Source organism: Phyllobates terribilis, unplaced genomic scaffold (genome assembly GCF_046119375.1).
Source record: "Phyllobates terribilis strain yellow unplaced genomic scaffold, ASM4611937v1 Scaffold_4787__1_contigs__length_57179, whole genome shotgun sequence".
Classification (NCBI taxonomy): domain Eukaryota; kingdom Metazoa; phylum Chordata; class Amphibia; order Anura; family Dendrobatidae; genus Phyllobates; species Phyllobates terribilis.
In genome coordinates this window covers 14568-33357 of record NW_027367536.1, presented here as the reverse complement: position 1 = coordinate 33357, position 18790 = coordinate 14568, and the positions used below count along the sequence as shown (strand labels likewise).

The following is an 18790-nucleotide window of genomic DNA, read 5'->3' as shown; positions in this document are numbered from 1 at the left end:
ACTTTGGACCATTTCGCATCACTGATACATGCGGAAAGTAGCTTACAAACTTGACCTTCCACATGGTTCTAAAATCCATTCTACATTCCATGTCTCACAGCTGAAAGAGCATGTGGGTGCCTCTCTTGAACCCAATCAACTGCCCACCACTTTGCCCGACAATTTTGCGCACGTTCCAGAGGCTGTAATTGAGCGGTGGATGGTTCAACGCCAGGGTCGCGCATTCACTCAAATCTTGGTTAAGTGGACTAATGAACCGTTGGAAGAAGCCACGTGGGAGTACATGTTTGACATTCAGTCTAAGTACCCCGATTTTCGACCTTGAGGTCAAGGTCTTCCGAGGAGGGGGGGATTTGATACAGCTAATGATGACGTCAATACCGTTAGGTTGATGTGTATTATGCATGTAACGTTTTGTGAGGGAATTGTAATTGATATATAAAAACTGAATTGTAAAGCTAGCATATTCATTCAATACATCAATCATTTCCCGATCTATACTCTCTCTTTGTTCTTCCATTCCTCTGTGTGGTGCTTTTTCTTCTCGGAAGCTCCTACGATTGGATTGGTGAGTTTAATTGTTCCTATGAAAAATAGACTAGTCTTCCTATCTCATCCTCACACTTCTGCCTTAACAAAAGCCCAGTTAAATCATAACACAGCTAAGTTCAGATTTGCACTTCTTACTCCTAATTCTGTTTTAGGCCTCCTTGTTGGTCAGCATGTCAGATGCAGGTTAGTGTCCATAATTATTATGATTTAATTGACAAACATTTACATTAAAATAGTCTAAGTTCGTTCCCAACTGTTACCATGTTCACAAGTGCAAAACCAAACAGTTCTTTGGTGTTACTTCTCCTTAAAGTTCAACATGTAAACCTAATCATTCCAACTTTACTTGCCTAGAAACTTAAACTGCTAACGAAAGTATCGAACTACTATAATCAGCAAATATATCTTGAAAACAAATTCTAACTAGAGATCATTTTTTGTGTTGTTTGTTGTAAAGGTAAAATATCACTTCTTCTTCTTCATCATACTATCTTGATTTTGATCATTGAATATTAGATGTACCCGGCTGGAAGAATGTCATACCACTTCAGGAAGATTCGCGTTGGTGATTACTTGGTTGTAAAGGGAACTATTGTATGTATATATTTATGTATGATCGTTCTATATATTCATTATAGTTTCAGCACAGTAAAAGCAATAAAATGGTTCGCATTTATAATCTGTGAGGACGGTTTAAGCACAGGCCTGGCCAATCTAGATGTACCCATGTTCAGTTTAAGGTTCTTGTCTTCACCTTGTCTTAGTCGTAGTAAATAATAAATGTTACAGGTCTTAAGTAAGTTAACTGTTTGTAAGTTGAAACCAAAGGGTTTAACTTTATAATGCATGACATACTGTGATTAGGTGACGAGGGCCAGCCTGGAGAACCCAAAAGACAAGACCAGAAAAGTTCATCTTATCTATGCCAATGTAACATTAATGATATCCTATTGAAGGTGATTAGTTTAAAAGGGGAAGCAAATTTCTTGCTAGCTTATAGTGAAATTCAATGTGTTCCTGAGATCAGAATTGGCAAATTGTAGGAAGAGCTAGATGGATTTTCTCGACAGCATCCGGATCAGTTCAAGGTCCATTATGTTCTGAGCCAGGTCAATCTTCTAGCACAATTTATCATTAAAATGTCCTCATGCTTATTTATACTTATCTCTCTAATTTGTTCAAAAATAGCATCCGGAGAAGTGGGATGGTGGTGTTGGGCACATAAACAAAGGCAATGATTCATAAACATTGCCCAAAACAAGGATCAGATATTAAGGTACTGAACTTGGATACACTCCAGGAATGCAATATTTCTGATCTTACTAATTCCAATTCCGTCGATTCTATAGCAACATATCTGTAATTTAAGAATGTTTTGTTGTGGTGGTTGAAATAAAATTGAATTCGTTTACTTTATTGTTTAATTCACGTTTCTATTGCAATATACTGTAAAATGTCATCAAATTCCATTGTCGTCCAGTGGTTAGGATATCTGGCTTTCACCCAGGAGACCCGGGTTCAATTCCCGGCAATGGAATTTTTTTTTTCCACTTTGTTTTAAGACCGGGTTTGATCTTTGGACCAGATAATTTATTTTTCTATTTCTAAATTTTCGTAAATATGAGTTATTTTTATTATTTTTAAGTATATTTTATTGATCTTATTACCTACCTTTTGTTACTTATTTCGATCATTGTTGAGAAGATACTATTAATAAGGTGATAAATATCATTATATAATAACACAATACACTAATAAAAAACTTTTTTTTAGAAAAGTCGGTTAGACCGATCCAGACTAGGATTCAAAATACTTTGGAAACTTTCGATCCGGTTTTCCGGTCCTCGGTCTTTTACACAACCTTGGTTTTAACCAATCTCGTCCCTACATTAGATGGCAAAACTTACAAGGATCGCTGCAAAATAATACTTTTTTGAAATTTTACATAATCATATTCAAAGATGGTATGTATAAAATAGTTTTTTTTATATCTTAGACCTTAATCGAATTTATATATATAAGTTATAATTTATATGTATGATAAATGAATCTCTGTCAACATCCAATCTTAGTTGGGGACGGAGATGATGGGATTGATTTCGTGAGGGGGTGGGGACGAGGAGCACCCTCACTTCCCTGAACCCTTCCGGTTATCATCCCTATCTCTTAGACTAGATGTGGCAATTGGGTCGGACAGATGGAGTTCGGGTAAAAGAAATATCGGGTTACATCGTTTCGGGTCTTGCAAGTTTTGATGGTATGTCGGGTTAGGTCAACGGGTCTTATTAGACAATTTTTTTCCCACTTAGCAATATTTTAAAAGAAGTTAAAATATTAACTTTTAATAAAAATATTAAACAAAAAATATTTTAAATTAATTTAATGAATGTTCTTATCATTTGACCGAGAGGGTTCAATTCACCCAACTCTTTTTTTACGTAGATTTGGGAACAAAAACAAGTTTCATGTTTATATGACCTAGAAACATGTCGGGTTAGCGGGCCAGGTTGGGTCGATTTTCACCAGGTCTATCTTAAAGGGTCAAAACTGATAAGAGGTTGTCATTCGAGTCCCGCAAATGACCACTACCAGTTTACCTTTGGCGAGTTATATAGCCGATAGCCTCGTAAAATTAAAGAGTTCCCCAAATAGACCTGATACTCCTGCAGTTCAGAAAAATGCCCAAACGGCGCCGTCTGCAATGGTCATAGCCTTCATTTGGCGACTGGAATCAATTTTCCCTCTCTTATCTGCTTGGGGCTCTTTTCTCTCATTACCTACCTTTAAAGAATGATCACGATTAATCCGCCGATGTTGTCACGAACTGAAGTTTCCATGCTCTCACCGGCTACGAATCTGCAGATTCAAGAAAAAGGAAAGGAGGGGATGACAAGGATTTGAATGAGAATGAAATGAAATACTCCCTCTGGATACTTATACATGTTATTTTAGAATTATTTTGTTGGATACAAATACATGTCATTTTACCAACTTTTTCCTATTTTTACCACATTACCCCTATGATTATTACATTTATTTTATTTCTCTAGACATTGCTTTTTACATTTTCAATGACATTTCACCAGGGTTATTTCGGGAAATAAAATTTTATTTTAATTTGGGTGAAATTTTGTCTAAAAACATGTATTTGTATCTGGAGGAAGTAGTTAATTTGGGATGGAATCGGAATCAGAATTTGACTTATACGGTTCCGTAATCAATGCTGAAGAACTTCTTGCTTATTTTGACGGGTTGGCTAAGTGTCGCACTGATTTTTTTTGCTAACCATCACAATGTCATTCGTGACGAGCCATATATGGCATGCTCATGACTAATGGAATAGGTTACATTCGTGACGAGTGGAGGAGTTCTGCTCATGATGACTTTGTCCCCAACGGTTTGTGATGGATTAGTTGTGGTCAGCTCGAGATGTGGGGGGCTAATTTATGATAGAGGGTGTTTGAGGGGTTCGTAAGTATTTTTATTGATTCTAACTGGTTATTTATGCCTTTTTCTGATATTTTTGACAAGAAAATCACTTAAAATCGTGATGTTAGGCTTAATGGGGTTGAAAGTGTGTTTGACAGGATAAAACGTTGTTTTAGTGAATTAAAGAGGTGTTTTAGGGGTTAGTAAGTATTTTTATTGGTTTGTAATGGTTATTTATGCCTTGTTATGATATGCTTGACAAGAAAATGATATAAAATCATGATGTTTGGTTTTATAGGATTGTAAGTGCGTTCGACGGGATGAAAACGTTGTATAAGTGGATGAAATGGTTTGTATTGATTGTTAATGGTTGTAACGACCTAATTGAGATGTTGTGACATAATATAGTACATAAAATCATGAACCCAATGATATTTTGTATGTCACTTGTTTTGTCTATTGATATGATACTTGTTTTCTATATATATTATGCAAGCCTCCATGTGATTTCTGAAATTCACAATTGTATACTGAAATTCACAGTCGGTTACAGCTGGTTTACACCCACAATGGATTGAAGCTGGATACATCACATATACAACTATCTTGCACAAGCACATTTACTCCTATAAAAGAGTCTTTGTTAGGAAATGTTTTCTACACCCACAAGGCATATTCCACAACCCTCTCAGTGATAGTAGATGACTTCTTCATCATCCTCATCAGTCACAAAGAGTAAAGTATATTATTGTGGTTTTCCTTTAGTTCAACTAACCGTGGAGGGCCGCTGAATCTTTGGTAGAAGGTTTTGGGGGTGTCCAGAATTCGGCACATATGATGTGAAGAAACCAAATAACGAAGGAGGTTGCAATTATATAGAATAGATCTATCCACCATTCAGTCAGCGAGCACAAGAGGTTATTGATGAAATGCGGAAAGAGAAAAATGCGTTAAGTGAGCAGAATGAAGGTCTTATGAGGTTTAATTTTAAGGCTAAAAAAGACATCAAATATTTGGATAAAGTTAGAGCGGTTAGAGACGTAAGGCGTCTTAAAATTCCTAACTCATGATTTGTCCTTGGAGAGATATCGAAAGAAAAATCGCCTTATTTAGAATGAATATAATGCTATTTGAACAATTTATTATTAAGAAATCTTGTAGCATTAATTGCTTTGATATTGTGATCCCTATTTAGTTTAATGGTAAGTGATTATGAAATTTAGTGCATTACTAGAACTCTTGCACAATCAACATAACCATTAACAACTTAAAAATGAAAACATAGATAAGAATTAAATATAAACAACAACATTTAACAATAAACAAAGAAAAGCCCAAAATGAAGCACAACGAAGCCCATTGAACCCACACTCGGCCAACAATGTCCAATCTGGCAAATGGGCTTATATCTAGGCCCTATTGTGAAGAATCTCATCAACTTATCCTTGGATTCTGAAATGCAATTGATTAGTAGTATAGTGTAGCTGTCACAGATGTGGCCTTACAGTGCACTCTTTCATCAGACTTTGTAGCTTAAGACCCGAGCCTTTGTCTCCTCTCTTCATGAAAGAGATATGAAAAATTGCATGTGAGCTGTAATGTAGCTGTAACCCTTCTCTTCCTCCAACATCAACTATAAATACACTAGTTATGGAAGAGCAAACTCATCCCAAAACACATCAATTTTCTGTTCATTTTGGAGTGTGATGATTTTTGTTAGGATGTCTTTTAGGTATCGTGATGGTACGATTTACCACCATTACTTTACTGCCAACTGCGATGGGAGCAACATGCGTCCAATTCTAACATGGGCGACGTCAACCATTGCGTAGGAAGTCTTTGGTGTTCCTGAAACTGAGGTAAAATTTTAGTATATGTTGATTACTAAGAATCTTTATAAACTACAACATTAACAAAATCATCTTCTGCAAACAGGAAAGTGAATCAACATATGACTTCAATCATCATCAAGATGATGATGTGCTTGTTTATACTCTTTACTATATTCTAACAAATTCCGGATGCACGGAGCTAGACTGGGATGTTATATCAGAACAGTGGAACGAGGCAACTGGAATGGGGAAAATCCCAGGGGTGTTGAGGTTAAGGTTTGACATGTTGAAACAAATGTATGTTGAATGGACAAGGTTTATAAGGGATTATCCTGGTTCACACCATCATATTGATGATGAATGGTGGACAACAACTTGTCTCCCGGAATTTGAGAAATTCAGGGATCGTCCAATGCATTCCAACATGATTGAGCTCCTAGTTTGAATCCCTGCCAACTTTATGGGTTGAACGTCACATTTGGCAATTACATGGCGAACATCAGTCTTCTATTGTTGTGTTGTGTTCTAGTTATTGTTTTTTTTTATGTATTGCGTATAACCTTATTTAGTTTATATTGGTCCTATGTATCATTCAACGTTTTCTATCTAAATGGAAAGTTTGTTTGTTGTTTGTGATATGTTATCTTTTGAGTTTTTGGACCCAGTTTATTCTATTTAGGTAAAAGTTGGCCCATGTAGGAAAAATCTGACTGCTTTGTTGAAATGTACTTAGTTGGGCCATTGTAACTTTGTTAGGCTAGGGCATGTTAGTGTTAAAAAAGCTCAACAACTTGCTCATCACAAATGACATTGGTTCACTTGTCACGAGTGATAAGTAACTCAATTTTCACGAGCCAAAGTCTATACTACAGATTAAGAATTAGGGTGTCTTATCAATCCCATACTGATGTAACAATGGCTAGGAACTGCATAGCACATACCGGAATCTCTTAGTTTGGCCACTTCTACAACCACATATTTACTCCTTCTTCCCCTATTTATACATCCTTTCTTCACCATGATCATTCAACATTACATTCATTCCTTTCTTCTCCTACTTATACACCCTTCCATAGCTCTTCCTTCTCATCTTTGTCCAAGAAAAAATGAAGAAGTTTTTCCTATCAAAGTTCAAGAAAATGTCAATTAAAAGGGTAGAAGATGAAGAGGATGATGATTCAAATCAGCATCATCATGAAGACCAAAGGGTACATGGTGTTGATCCAAATGGATTCTACCAGAATGAAGGAAATTTATCTCAGGATTATTACAATCAGGTTAGTTTGAAGTCATATCTAATAGTTTATAGTTCCAACAAGCATCATGTTAAATTTTCACTAGATAAGTTTGATGTCGTAGTAACATGTATGTTTATGTTGCATTATTTGGTAAAACATGTTAGTTTTAATTCAAATAATTAGTTATTATGATAATGATATGTATGATTTATGTTGCATTATATTTTACAAGAAGAAAGATTGATGTTGTAGTTGGAATGGAAATATGTTATTATAGTTCTAACTTGACACACAATGAAGGTATAAGAATATAGTTCATGTTGTACTTCAAACATTATATGTAGTATGTTTACGTATTTAGATGCTTAAAGTGTCTATCTTTTATACTATCTAGATAGCACTAGAGACTTAATCATCATAAACCTCGTACAATATTAGAAATCAATTTTATGGAAAATCATACGTTCTTGACTCATATGAAAGCCTAGATCAGATACCGGTCTCATCTGTGTTGGGATGGGCTCAATCAACAACAACCATTTTCGGAGTACACTACCATTCCAAGCAAACCTCTAGAGGATCCATTAGATTGGCCAATTCTCATATTTAGTCTTGGCATATTCACGGATGAAGAATATAGTCCCCCTAAGCACAGTTTCAGGCAAATAAACCATCTCATGCTACTTCAGATGCAGCTACATCCATGCAACTAAATGATAGTCACGGTTCACAAATGTGGGGATGACCACCCCTGTACACACTCCCGAAGTTCAAAAAATTGTGCTACACCAGCTCTTGTGACATCGGCGGACTATAGTCTGTTCTTTGTCACAAATGATATTTTCGAAAATGGAGATGACATTATCGAGTGGGCAAGGGGGAAGACGAGAAACTTAACTTTACCCTTGTGAAATATATGGTAGATAGAGGTTGTAAGGGAAGAAGGCATATAATGTGGTTAGCATGTCAGATAAGAAAGAAGAGCACACCTAGCAAGTCCCCAAGTGAGAAGGTAAGATCTAGAGTGAGACAGTGTGATTCCCCTTTCATGATTCAAGTTTTCGAAGAGCCGGTAAACCGATGGAATATTGTTGTCCGGAAGGGAACCCACAACCACGTAATTAGCGATAACCTACATGGGAATGCATATGCTGTCTATCCCACTAAACAAGAGTTGAAAATGATGACAGAGATGTATAAAGTTCATGTAAAGCCAAGGTATGTAATGGCGATGTTGTCGAGCCCAGAAAATGTCACAAGCATCAAACAAATCTACAACAAAAATCAGAACTTTAAGAGAGAAGGAATGCGGGGAGAACTCGTCACGATCCATGAAGCCAACTAGAACCATCTTTTCTCTGGTTGGGATGGCTTCCAAGACTCTAACACTGCCAAATCCAACTACCAACACACATTTTCAAGCCTAAAACAATTTTTTCAATCCTTTTCTACTAATTCAACCTTGAAAACTACAATTTCAACTACCAATTTCATAATTGTGTGAATTTTCAACCTAAGATCTACTAAACCACTAATACAACTCAAATCTTCCAAAATTTCAACCATAGAATGCAAATATATCACATAATTTTACCTAAATAACTATCATATCTTTCAACAATTATACGTAACTAGTTATAGATCTAAAGATTCATCAAACAACATAAATAATGAAAGAAAATTAGTTACTAACCATATTAGACTTCAATTAAGAGGTTTACGAGCGAAGAACAAGTAATCGAGATGCGTCACGAGCACCGGGATCAATTCAAGCACGAGGATATGGATGCGGAGATATGTAAAATGAAAGAGAGGAGTTTGGAGGCGGGGTATTGAGGTTATGAGGGTTTTGGGCCGGTTTTTGGCTTTTATAAGCCAAAACAGTGCCTCGCACGAGTGGGGAGTAGGGTTTAAAATGGGTCGGGTGGAGAATACCACTTCCATCATCCACCCACCTATTTTATTTCATCATCCAACCCACCCATCACCCGTTTAAAGTATCATCCATCATCCGTCCACCCTTCACCCACGGTGAAACGGTTGCACCCATTTACCCACCTAATTTTCATTTTTTTATTTTTGTCAACTACATATACATAATTTAAAATCATTTACAAATTCACAATCCAAAAATACACGAGACAATTCGTATTTTTAACACTTCAAAACATTACATGATGTCGAAAATGTAAAAAATATTACATAAACAAGGACTAAAAATCGGGCAACTCTTCCATCCCGTTGTCTTCTTCCTTGTAACTTGACTCACACTTCATACAAAGAACATAAAACCCTAGTTTTGGCTTTAAAATGTTCTAAAAATTAATATAAGTAATACATTAATATATATTTATATATATAAAAAAACGGTTGACGGGTGGAGGGTGATGGGTGGGTGGCGGATGGTGGGTGGTAGGTGATCTTCCATCATCCACATCCGATCCACCATCCGTTCACCCATCATCTGTTTCACTTATCATCCGTTTATTTCGGGTTTTCATTCGTGAAACTCGGGTCGGGTGACGGGTGAAATGATCACCCGCGGATGATTTTAAACCCTAGTGGGGAGGGAGTCAATCGTGACGAGGCGCGCCTAAGAAATCATGGCGAGTGAATTTACTTCAATTGTGACGGGACACTTCCATTTCAATCATGACGAATGACATCCTATATATTCATGATGAGCGAGGGTGCGACAATTAATAAAAAGTGTTGTGGGATACTTAGTATGTAAATCAATCTGCACAAGTTACTTGTTCTGGTTTAATACGCTTACACTTAACATCTTCCTCGTTTCAAAACCGATGTTCCCGGTATCCTTTTCGTACCAATTTCTTCTGAATACAACATTACTCCGTATTTCTTTCTGATGACTGATTTGATCAATACTAATGGAATACAGTACAGGGATGATGATGACCTGAATTTTAAAGGCTGCGCACCCGTAATTTGACCAAAGGAAGTCATCGTTCTCCTGGATTTTATAATGAAAATGCTGTAAATCTGCTACTGCTTAATAACTTGGAACTCTCAATTTGACTGACGACAGTAGAAAGACTCGAAGTAGAACACAATAACACTTCATTTGAGCTTAGGCTACTAATCTTGACTTCTAGCCAAAAACAAGAGCTAGTAATAAACTTGAATGTCAGTAGTTTACATAACATCTAATTTGTGAAATAAATACTTGAAATTATTTATACATGCAAAACTCATTTTCTAACACGTTGTGCGTGATTGGTGGTGGATGTATGTTTTAACAAGAAACAAGCTTTGTAAATGAAATCTCATACGAATCCTCCAATTGCAGAAATTATCTTATATTCTCTGTATATTATGGGGGATGCTGGATTGCTGATCAGATCTGAAAGGTAAGTCATTGATGCTAATGTGGGTCCCATTAGCATCCTCTGAAAGACTGATTTAGCCAACCGGAAACGACGACAACGATGTGATTAGATTTGAACAACATATATAAAAGGCCGCATCTTCATCTTCAACTTCGCCAATCCAATTTTCTAATTCAAGTACAAAAATGGCGGAGAAGAAGTGGGTAAGATTGATAACGGCTCAGACGCCGACCAACATCGCTGTGATTAAGTATTGGGGTAAGCGAGACGAAACCCTAATTTTGCCGGTGAATGACAGTATCAGCGTCACTCTTGATCCCAGCCATCTATGTACCACCACTACCGTCGCCGTTAGCCCCTCTTTTGACCAGGATCGGATTTGGCTCAATGGCAAAGTATGTACTTTCTGAACCTTTTTCTCCTGATTTTCAGGGGGGATTTTGGGTTTTACGATGCTTTTGGATTTTCTGGACCAATTTCTCCTGATTCTCGTACTTCTTGGTTAGTGTAGGAGATTTCCCTTTCCAGTGGTAGATTCCAGAGTTGTCTAAGAGAAATTCGTAGTCGTGCTAATGAGGTTGAAGATGAACAAAAGGGAGTAAAAATATCAAAAAAAGATTGGGAAAATTTACATGTGCACATTGCTTCATACAACAACTTCCCTACTGCCGCCGGTTTGGCATCATCTGCGGCTGGTTTGGCTTGCCTTGGTAAGTTAACAAACTATAGCTTCATTTTTCTGCAGAGGAACCAAACAAACCCTAGCAATTTAGCATTTAAATTTGAGTTCTGATATGATTTGCAGTGTTTGCGCTTGCTAAGCTCATGAATGTGGAAGAAGATCATGGACTGCTATCTGCAATAGCTAGGTATTGAAACTTATAGCTTAATTAGGTGTTGAAAAACTCAAATCTTAGTGTAAATCTATAGTGCATATGTTTTAAATGTATGAACAGGCAAGGATCTGGCAGTGCTTGTAGAAGTTTGTTTGGTGGATTTGTCAAATGGGAAATGGGAAGTGTAAGTAATAATTTATCTTATTTCTTTCATCTCCAGAGCTGAAAAAACTTATTCTCGTAAGGTTAATTAGCTCTTCGTATTGTACTGAGAATAGAACGATGATGGAAGTGACAGCATGGCAGTCCAACTTGCAGATGAAAATCACTGGGATGAACTGGTTATTTTGATTGCAGTGGTATAATTCCTTGTAAAATTCAAACAACTTTTGAGTTATCGTTAGTAAATTGATTGAATTATCTTATTCATTAAAATATGGTGATACTAGGTGAGCTCAAGGCAGAAAGAAACAAGTAGTACAAGTGGGATGCGCGATAGTGTCCAAACAAGTTTGCTTCTGAAGCATAGAGCAGAGGTAAATTTGTAAACTTCTTCACCTACATACATTATGAATTAGCAGTTGAGCTATATGTCATTTGAGGAAGTTTCTGCTGAAATTAGACCTTAAAATGCGAAAATTTCACAGCCAAACCTTGCTATCCAACATAGAGTAATAAATTATGAACATACAGCATGAACTTGTGAACCTACAAAAATACAAAAAAAGTGATGAAAAGTGATGCGGTGACAATTATGTAAATAACTCAAAATTTCTTTGTTTCCTTCTTTTTTTAGTAGGTTACAAATTCATACTCTGCGTTCATACTTTAATACTCTGTTAATTATTTGGATATCGGGGTTTGGAACCTGATTCTGTGTCATTTATATCCATTTGATTAAATGTTCATTTATGGAATATCACAGAAAATCGTACCGAAACGCATAAGAGAGATGGAAGAAGCCATAAAAAATCGCGACTTTCCTAGTTTTGCTAATCTGACTTGTGCAGACAGCAATCAGTTCCACGCGGTCTGCATGGATACTTACCCACCAATATTCTACATGAATGATACATCCCATAGGCAAGTTCTTATTAACCTTTGGGATTTAACTTTTTTCTTATAATTCATCCAGCTGATTTTTTCAAATAGATGACATTCTTAACAAAACTAATTGAATATCAGGATCATTAGCCTCGTTGAGAAGTGGAATCGTGCTGAAGGAACACCTCAGGTATGAACTTAGGGTTTGTTTGGTGCACTTATTATGGTGAAGCTGTGTTGCTGTACCAATAGCTATTAAAAATGGCAGGTAGCGTATACTTTTGATGCTGGGCCAAACGCAGTTCTAATTGCACGTAACAGAAAAGTCGCTACACATCTTCTGCAACGGCTACTTTTCTTCTTCCCTCCCAGCAATGGTGTTGATCTCAACAGGTATTATTGTCTATGGGTTTTCTGGTTAACCGAATTATCAAAATATAGAAGCTCAGTTCATTTACAATTTTATCATCTCATCTTTACAGTTACATCCTTGGTGACAAAAAGATCCTAGAAGATGCAGGGATTAACAATAAAAATGACATTGATTCTTTGAGCTCTCCACCTGAAATGAAAGACAGTTCAGACTTCAAGAAATGCTCAGGAGATGTTTCTTATTTCATCTGTACAAGACCTGGAAAAGGTCCAGTTTTGCTATCTGATGAAACTCAATCTCTTCTTAACACCCAAACTGGGTTGCCCAATTGACCCTCTGTCTGTCGTTACTAAATTCATCTCTTGTTTTATTGCTTGTGCTTTTGAATATTCTGTGAGTTTTACTGCACAATGAATGTGTGGTTCTGTTATTTAGAACTCTTATCCCCTTGGATAATCAAAATCAACCTTAATAAGATCACAGTATATTGTTTACTTTCTTTGATGTTTTTATTATCAATACTGTAGAATTGGGTTACGGATTTGGTTTTACAGGTCAATCATACCAAGCAATATATCTTGGTGTTGGCCAAACTAAACCTGAACCGTGTGAACTGACCCAAAACCGGCCCTGCCATGAACTGATGGTTCGATGGCTTGAGACAGAACCGGCCTTAAACCTTGAAACCAGATGAAATCAAGGTACATGACATGTTCATGAATATCCTTTGCGAAGGTTAATGGGCTCTGAACTGGTGTGTTTTTTAGATTCTTTAATTAAGTGTTTAGAGTTTTTAAACTAAGTATAAAATTTTAATATGTATATATAAAGTCATTTTTTTTTAAAATTAATTATTTCGAATTACTGCTTAAGTCCATGTTCATGAATAAGGTTTGAACAAGAGGTTTCGTGATGGTTAATCAGCTCCGAACTGACGGTTTATTTAGATTCTTAACTAAGTGTTTAAAGTTTCTAAACTAAGTATAAATTTTAATATGTATATACAAAGTCAAAATTTTAAAATTATTTATTTCGACTTAGTGCTTAAGTTTTTTTTTTATAAAAATAATTTAAAATTAAAATAAGTACTTAAAAATTCAAGATTCTGAACCGAAACCGGGATAAAAAGTTTAAAACCGGAGGGAAATTGTTGGGAACTACCCAAGATCAGAACCGACACGGAATCAAAACTAACATGAAACCGGAACCAACCCAGTGAACCAGCTTGTTAAGATTTAGGTTAAAGTTCAACATTCAACTAAACCTTGAACCGGCGGTTCGAAAACCATGACCAACGCTAATATAGCTATAAGTGTTATTCTATCAGAAACCCCATTCCGAAGGAATCATTCCTTTACTGTCATATACAACTCGGTGTCCAAGGAATCATCCCTCAACTTCAAAACTAGGTCAAACATATGATGAAGGAAATCATATTTCAGCATCTTGAAATGGATCTTACTCTTTGTGACCAATAAGAAGTGCTCTAAGGAAAGCTTCAGCCATTCCATCAGCATAGCCAAACAAGTGTCCTCCTCCTGGTACCTCATGATAATGAATCCATGGAAGAGTCTGGGCAATGTAACGTTGCAGAGCTACAGGTACAAGCCCATCTTCATCTCCTTGCCATAAATGAACTTCGCTTCCATTCAAAGGGTTGTCAAGATCCAACGGACTGAATTCCCACTTCCCAAATCCTATCATAATGTCACGGTGAATCGACTCGTACTCTCCTTGTTGCCTCACCTGTGTCTGGAACCATACAACCCAAGTAGTGGCATCAATAAGAGAAAGAACTTGATTCTAGAAAGAATGATTATTAGTGTGAGAATATCGCCCATTTGAATAGAAATCAATGTACATTCACACATATGACATGTCCAATCATTTTTGCTTGTATCTACTGCTGGTCAAAATGAATGTAAACCGTTGGACGGCACGGTACGAACCGGTGGCTCAACAGCCTGGCACGAAACTGACCCTAAACCTTGAAACCGATTAATACCATGGTTTAGGGCTAGGTTCATTATTACCCTAAGCCTTTAAACTGGAGGTTCCATGAAGATTAATCAACCGCCTTCGAATTAGTGATTTATTTAGATTCTTAACTAAGTGCTTAAAATTTTAAAAGTTTTAAATTATATATTTCGAGTAAGTACTTAAGATTTTAAAATTAATTTAAAATTTTAACATAAGTACTTGAAAACTCAGTGTTCAAGGTTCTGAACCGGAACCGGGAGAAAAACCGGAAACCGGTTGAGAACCGGCCTGGTGAACCGGCCACCGGCTATGTTAAGGTTCAACAATCTGGGGGTTTATGAACTGGAAACTGGCATTTCATGAACCGGGGCCAGCACTACTTGTATCTGCATAGGGTTCACTTACATGAACGTGTTTCACAGGAAGAATTCTGTCTTGTTAGTATTGGCTTTACCTTGTGTGGTAGTGACAAGGGAATGAGCTTGGGTAAGAGCTCGAGATCTTGACGGTTAAGCTTATCAGCCTTCTTAGCGGCAACACTAGAAGCCGGGAAAAGCTTCTGAGTGTTCCACCAGTAAGTCAGCCTTGGAGTATAGTGTGCAATCCTCTGCATCCATTGGTCTTGTCTCAGTTGTTGATCAAAAGCTTCATTCACTAAGTCAACAGGAAAAACCAGTCCACCAGTAATTGACCACCGGAGCCAAGAGCGCAGCTCCGCTGGCCTGCACACAAATACAAATATCAATTACTACTTGTTCTAAGAGTTTAAGGAAGATGAATGAAGGTTACCTGTGAGGAATGTATTTGAGCGCACTCCAAACAGTTTGGCCGCCTAAGGAAAAGCCTACAAGGTAGAATCTATGACCAAGGTCTAACTGGTCTGCAAGCTCTTCAATGTCTAAACTGAGGCTTTTCCCTGTTCTTTCTGGATGTGGATCGCTTTCTCCATAGCCTGGTCTATCGAACGAGATTACACTTACTCCTAGCTCTCTGCAACTCCCTGGTAAAAATTTAGAGTTGTTAAGGGAAATCCTGAGACATGGTACTAGATTAGCATAGGTCATACTAGACAGAACCTCTCAAGAAATGAATTTGGAATAGATATTGACTTTTGTTCATTAAAATAGTTGGGTTGTTCATCGGTCAGAAATATACCATACCGAATAAAACCAAACTTTGGATTGTCAGGATCGAGAACCGAAGTGAATATGTGAATATAGATTATTATAATTGAATGTAAGTGGGACAAATAAGAACAACTGACTAGAACCAAGCACACAAAAATGACGAAATTGAATAACTCCAACTAAAAAAAAACATCTGAACCGGATACTAGCAAACCGAACTAGTAAAAGTAAGTATTCCATCTGGATATAAATACACATATACATATATGTCATTTTATCAATTTTTTTTTCTTTTTATTTTACCATATTTATCTCTATGAAATTAATTATATTAAAGTTATTTTATTTTTCTAGACATTGTTTATTACGTTTCAAGTGACACTTTAGTAGGGTTTTTTAGGAAAATTTTATTTTATCTTAATTTCTATGAAATTTTATCAAATAACAAGTATTTGTATTCGGAAGGAGAATATTTCAATTTTATTTAAAACAATCGGTCTAACCGAACCCAAATCCAAAACTGCTCGAAAAGGGAACCTAATAAGAAAAGTTTCAGTTTCATGTGATTCAACCAAACCTCATGAACACCCCTAGAAAATGGAGTATCACATTTTTTTGATTTACATATAACTAAGAAACTACACTACTTCTCATGTGCCATATGATCAAAACACCAAGGATTTGATCTTTTATCATTTTATGATATATAAAAAAACAAAACAACTATCTAAATTAATGAAAACTGTTCCTTAGGGTTCTTTCATCATGCCCACCAACACGATTACTTATGTTATAAAAAAACAAACACAAGGCAAGAAACATGAATCTTGAAAATTTTGTTCGTTTAATAGGATCATTACCGGAGGAAGAACGGAGGTGAGGACATTATCATGCCTACACGAGTCGAAACCATGAACAAACACGATTTTGAATCGCGCCTTATCCCTTGGGGACCCCGGTCTCCTTGTAGGCCAAGTGCCTCCCATCCCTTAGCTTTATCCTGGGCCCCGTCACAGGCGGCCCTCCGTGGGCCCACAGGTTAAGGGCGGCGAAGGCTGGGTTGATTGCAAACACCCAAGCCGCCGCCACAACCACCACTACCAACACCAGAGTGATACTAGTGCTGGTCTTGACCATATTGATAAAACCTACAAAACAAGAAACTAAGGACAGAAAAAACCAAGTGTTTGGAATGATCTTTTATTGGTGATCTGTAGGAAAATTGAGGTTGGTGAAGAAAGAATTGCGAACTTGCAACCACCTAATACCTACTATCACTACTTTAGTACTTTGTCTATATTACTGTATAAGCAACTCATTAAAACCATTGAATGTGCATGCATGTGCCACCATTGGTGGGTGGAGTTGGTATTACTTGATCACTTACTGACGAAGTTTAGCACTTCTTATTGGTTCAGAATATGTCATTTGAGAAATACCGATACTAAGAGCATCGACAACGATGATCTTTGAAAGATCTTAAGGTTTAAAGTAAATAAAGATAAAAACACGTGTAAGGAGAATTGTAAGAGATATTCACAAAAATTCATGCATTTAGTTCTTGAAGAAGAACTCTACATAAGAATTTTTGCAATGATGACTTACTTTTTATGACACATCCCCATAATCTCTTTATTTTTCTACTTTGTATTTTATATTTAGGATCTCTTAAAGATCACCATTGTGGATGCTCTAAAGCCCTCAAAAATCAATATGTGTTATTTTATACTTGATTTCTTGTAATTAGATATTTAGGTGCAATGTAGGTATAACATTCATGACTTCTAATGGTCAAGTTTATAGAGACATGACTTTTATAAAGTGGAGTTGTGGAGGAAGTTTCTCCTAAAATTTATCTTATATTGTGAAACTCTTGTTATGCAAAACCTACTATTCAAATCATGAAAATATAGTATTAATTGGTGAACATAAGTATAATTTTTCAAGAAAAAGAAATTTCGAGTTTTTCGAGGTTTTTTGGAGATTCACAAATGAATATTCCAGGTTCTAAATTACAATTTCATTTTCGTTATTTAGATAGTAAAAATCGATTATGAAATTTTTGCAACTTACGGCCTAATTTTTACATGACGATGACTAATTTGCTATACAACATGAAAACACCAATCCATATAATTCTACTTATCTCTTTCATAGGATATGGTGGCGTATATTTTATTTAGTTCTTTTTAAAGTTCAAGATTGATCAATTTCTAACTAAGATTAATGATTATATGATTTCTGTTGACCAACCCTTTAGAAAAGTTTAACGTAATTAAATATTCTACATAGGACAAGATCAATGTCCCAATGTTGACACCTGAAATCAATTATTAGATCAAACATACTTCATGCAATCTAAGCTGGTTCCATCGTGCTTGTACTTGTGAAATCATTTGTTCAAAGTTCAAACGGCTAATTAACATTATCAGTGTAGAAAGATATGCAACATAAAACAATTGATCTCATATTCTCCTGGCTTACACAAGACTATAGGTAGCAAGCACTCAAGTCAGTTTATTTTTCAAGCTAGTGTATCCGTATAGAAGACAAATTAGAACCATAATTAGCAATAGAGGTATTGGTTATGAGTGCTGGGACAGGATCATATGCGTACATTCCATTTTGTGCGTATGTGCGTATATGAACTTCTCTATGTAATTTAATAAACTTTCATGTCTTATGTTTTGAACCGCATATCTACTTTGAACCTGAAATTTAATGAATCTTCGTGTCTTATTTTTTGAACCACCTAAAATTTCAGAAATGAAGGTTCATAGTAGATATGTGGTTCAAAACATAAGACATGGAGGTTCATTAAATTACACAGAGATGTTCATATACGCACGTACGCACGATATGACCTGTACGCACCAGAACCTCCCTCGATGAGGGCTAGACTTACAAATTTGCTAAATATGGACATTTTCTTCATAGATTCGGAACTAGAACTGCTGCCATCATGAGATTGTTTTTTAGGAATCTCATCATCTGCTTAATTTGCTAATTAAGCAATTTTGAGGCACATC

The 18790-nt window shown here is 36.3% G+C and overlaps 1 protein-coding gene, 1 non-coding gene and 2 pseudogenes across 2 annotated transcripts; 3 read left to right on the top strand and 1 right to left on the bottom strand.

The window, feature by feature from the left end:
* Positions 1 to 1068: 1068 nt before the first annotated feature.
* Positions 1069 to 2555, top strand: LOC141249587 (uncharacterized; annotated as a pseudogene).
* On the top strand, positions 2018 to 2089 carry TRNAE-UUC (transfer RNA glutamic acid (anticodon UUC)). The gene has a single exon. It is a non-coding gene; the product is annotated as a tRNA-Glu (tRNA).
* An 8031-nt stretch (positions 2556 to 10586) lies between the features above and the next one.
* On the top strand, positions 10587 to 12986 carry LOC141249586 (uncharacterized). Its single transcript, XM_073669695.1, has 10 exons — positions 10587 to 10796; positions 10913 to 11111; positions 11207 to 11270; positions 11358 to 11421; positions 11516 to 11596; positions 11687 to 11773; positions 12163 to 12320; positions 12423 to 12471; positions 12550 to 12674; positions 12764 to 12986. Exons 1-10 carry the CDS (start codon positions 10587 to 10589, stop codon positions 12984 to 12986), a joined length of 1260 nt encoding a protein of 419 aa, XP_073525796.1.
* A 1126-nt stretch (positions 12987 to 14112) lies between these two features.
* On the bottom strand, positions 14113 to 18380 carry LOC141249585 (uncharacterized; annotated as a pseudogene).
* Positions 18381 to 18790: the final 410 nt, after the last annotated feature.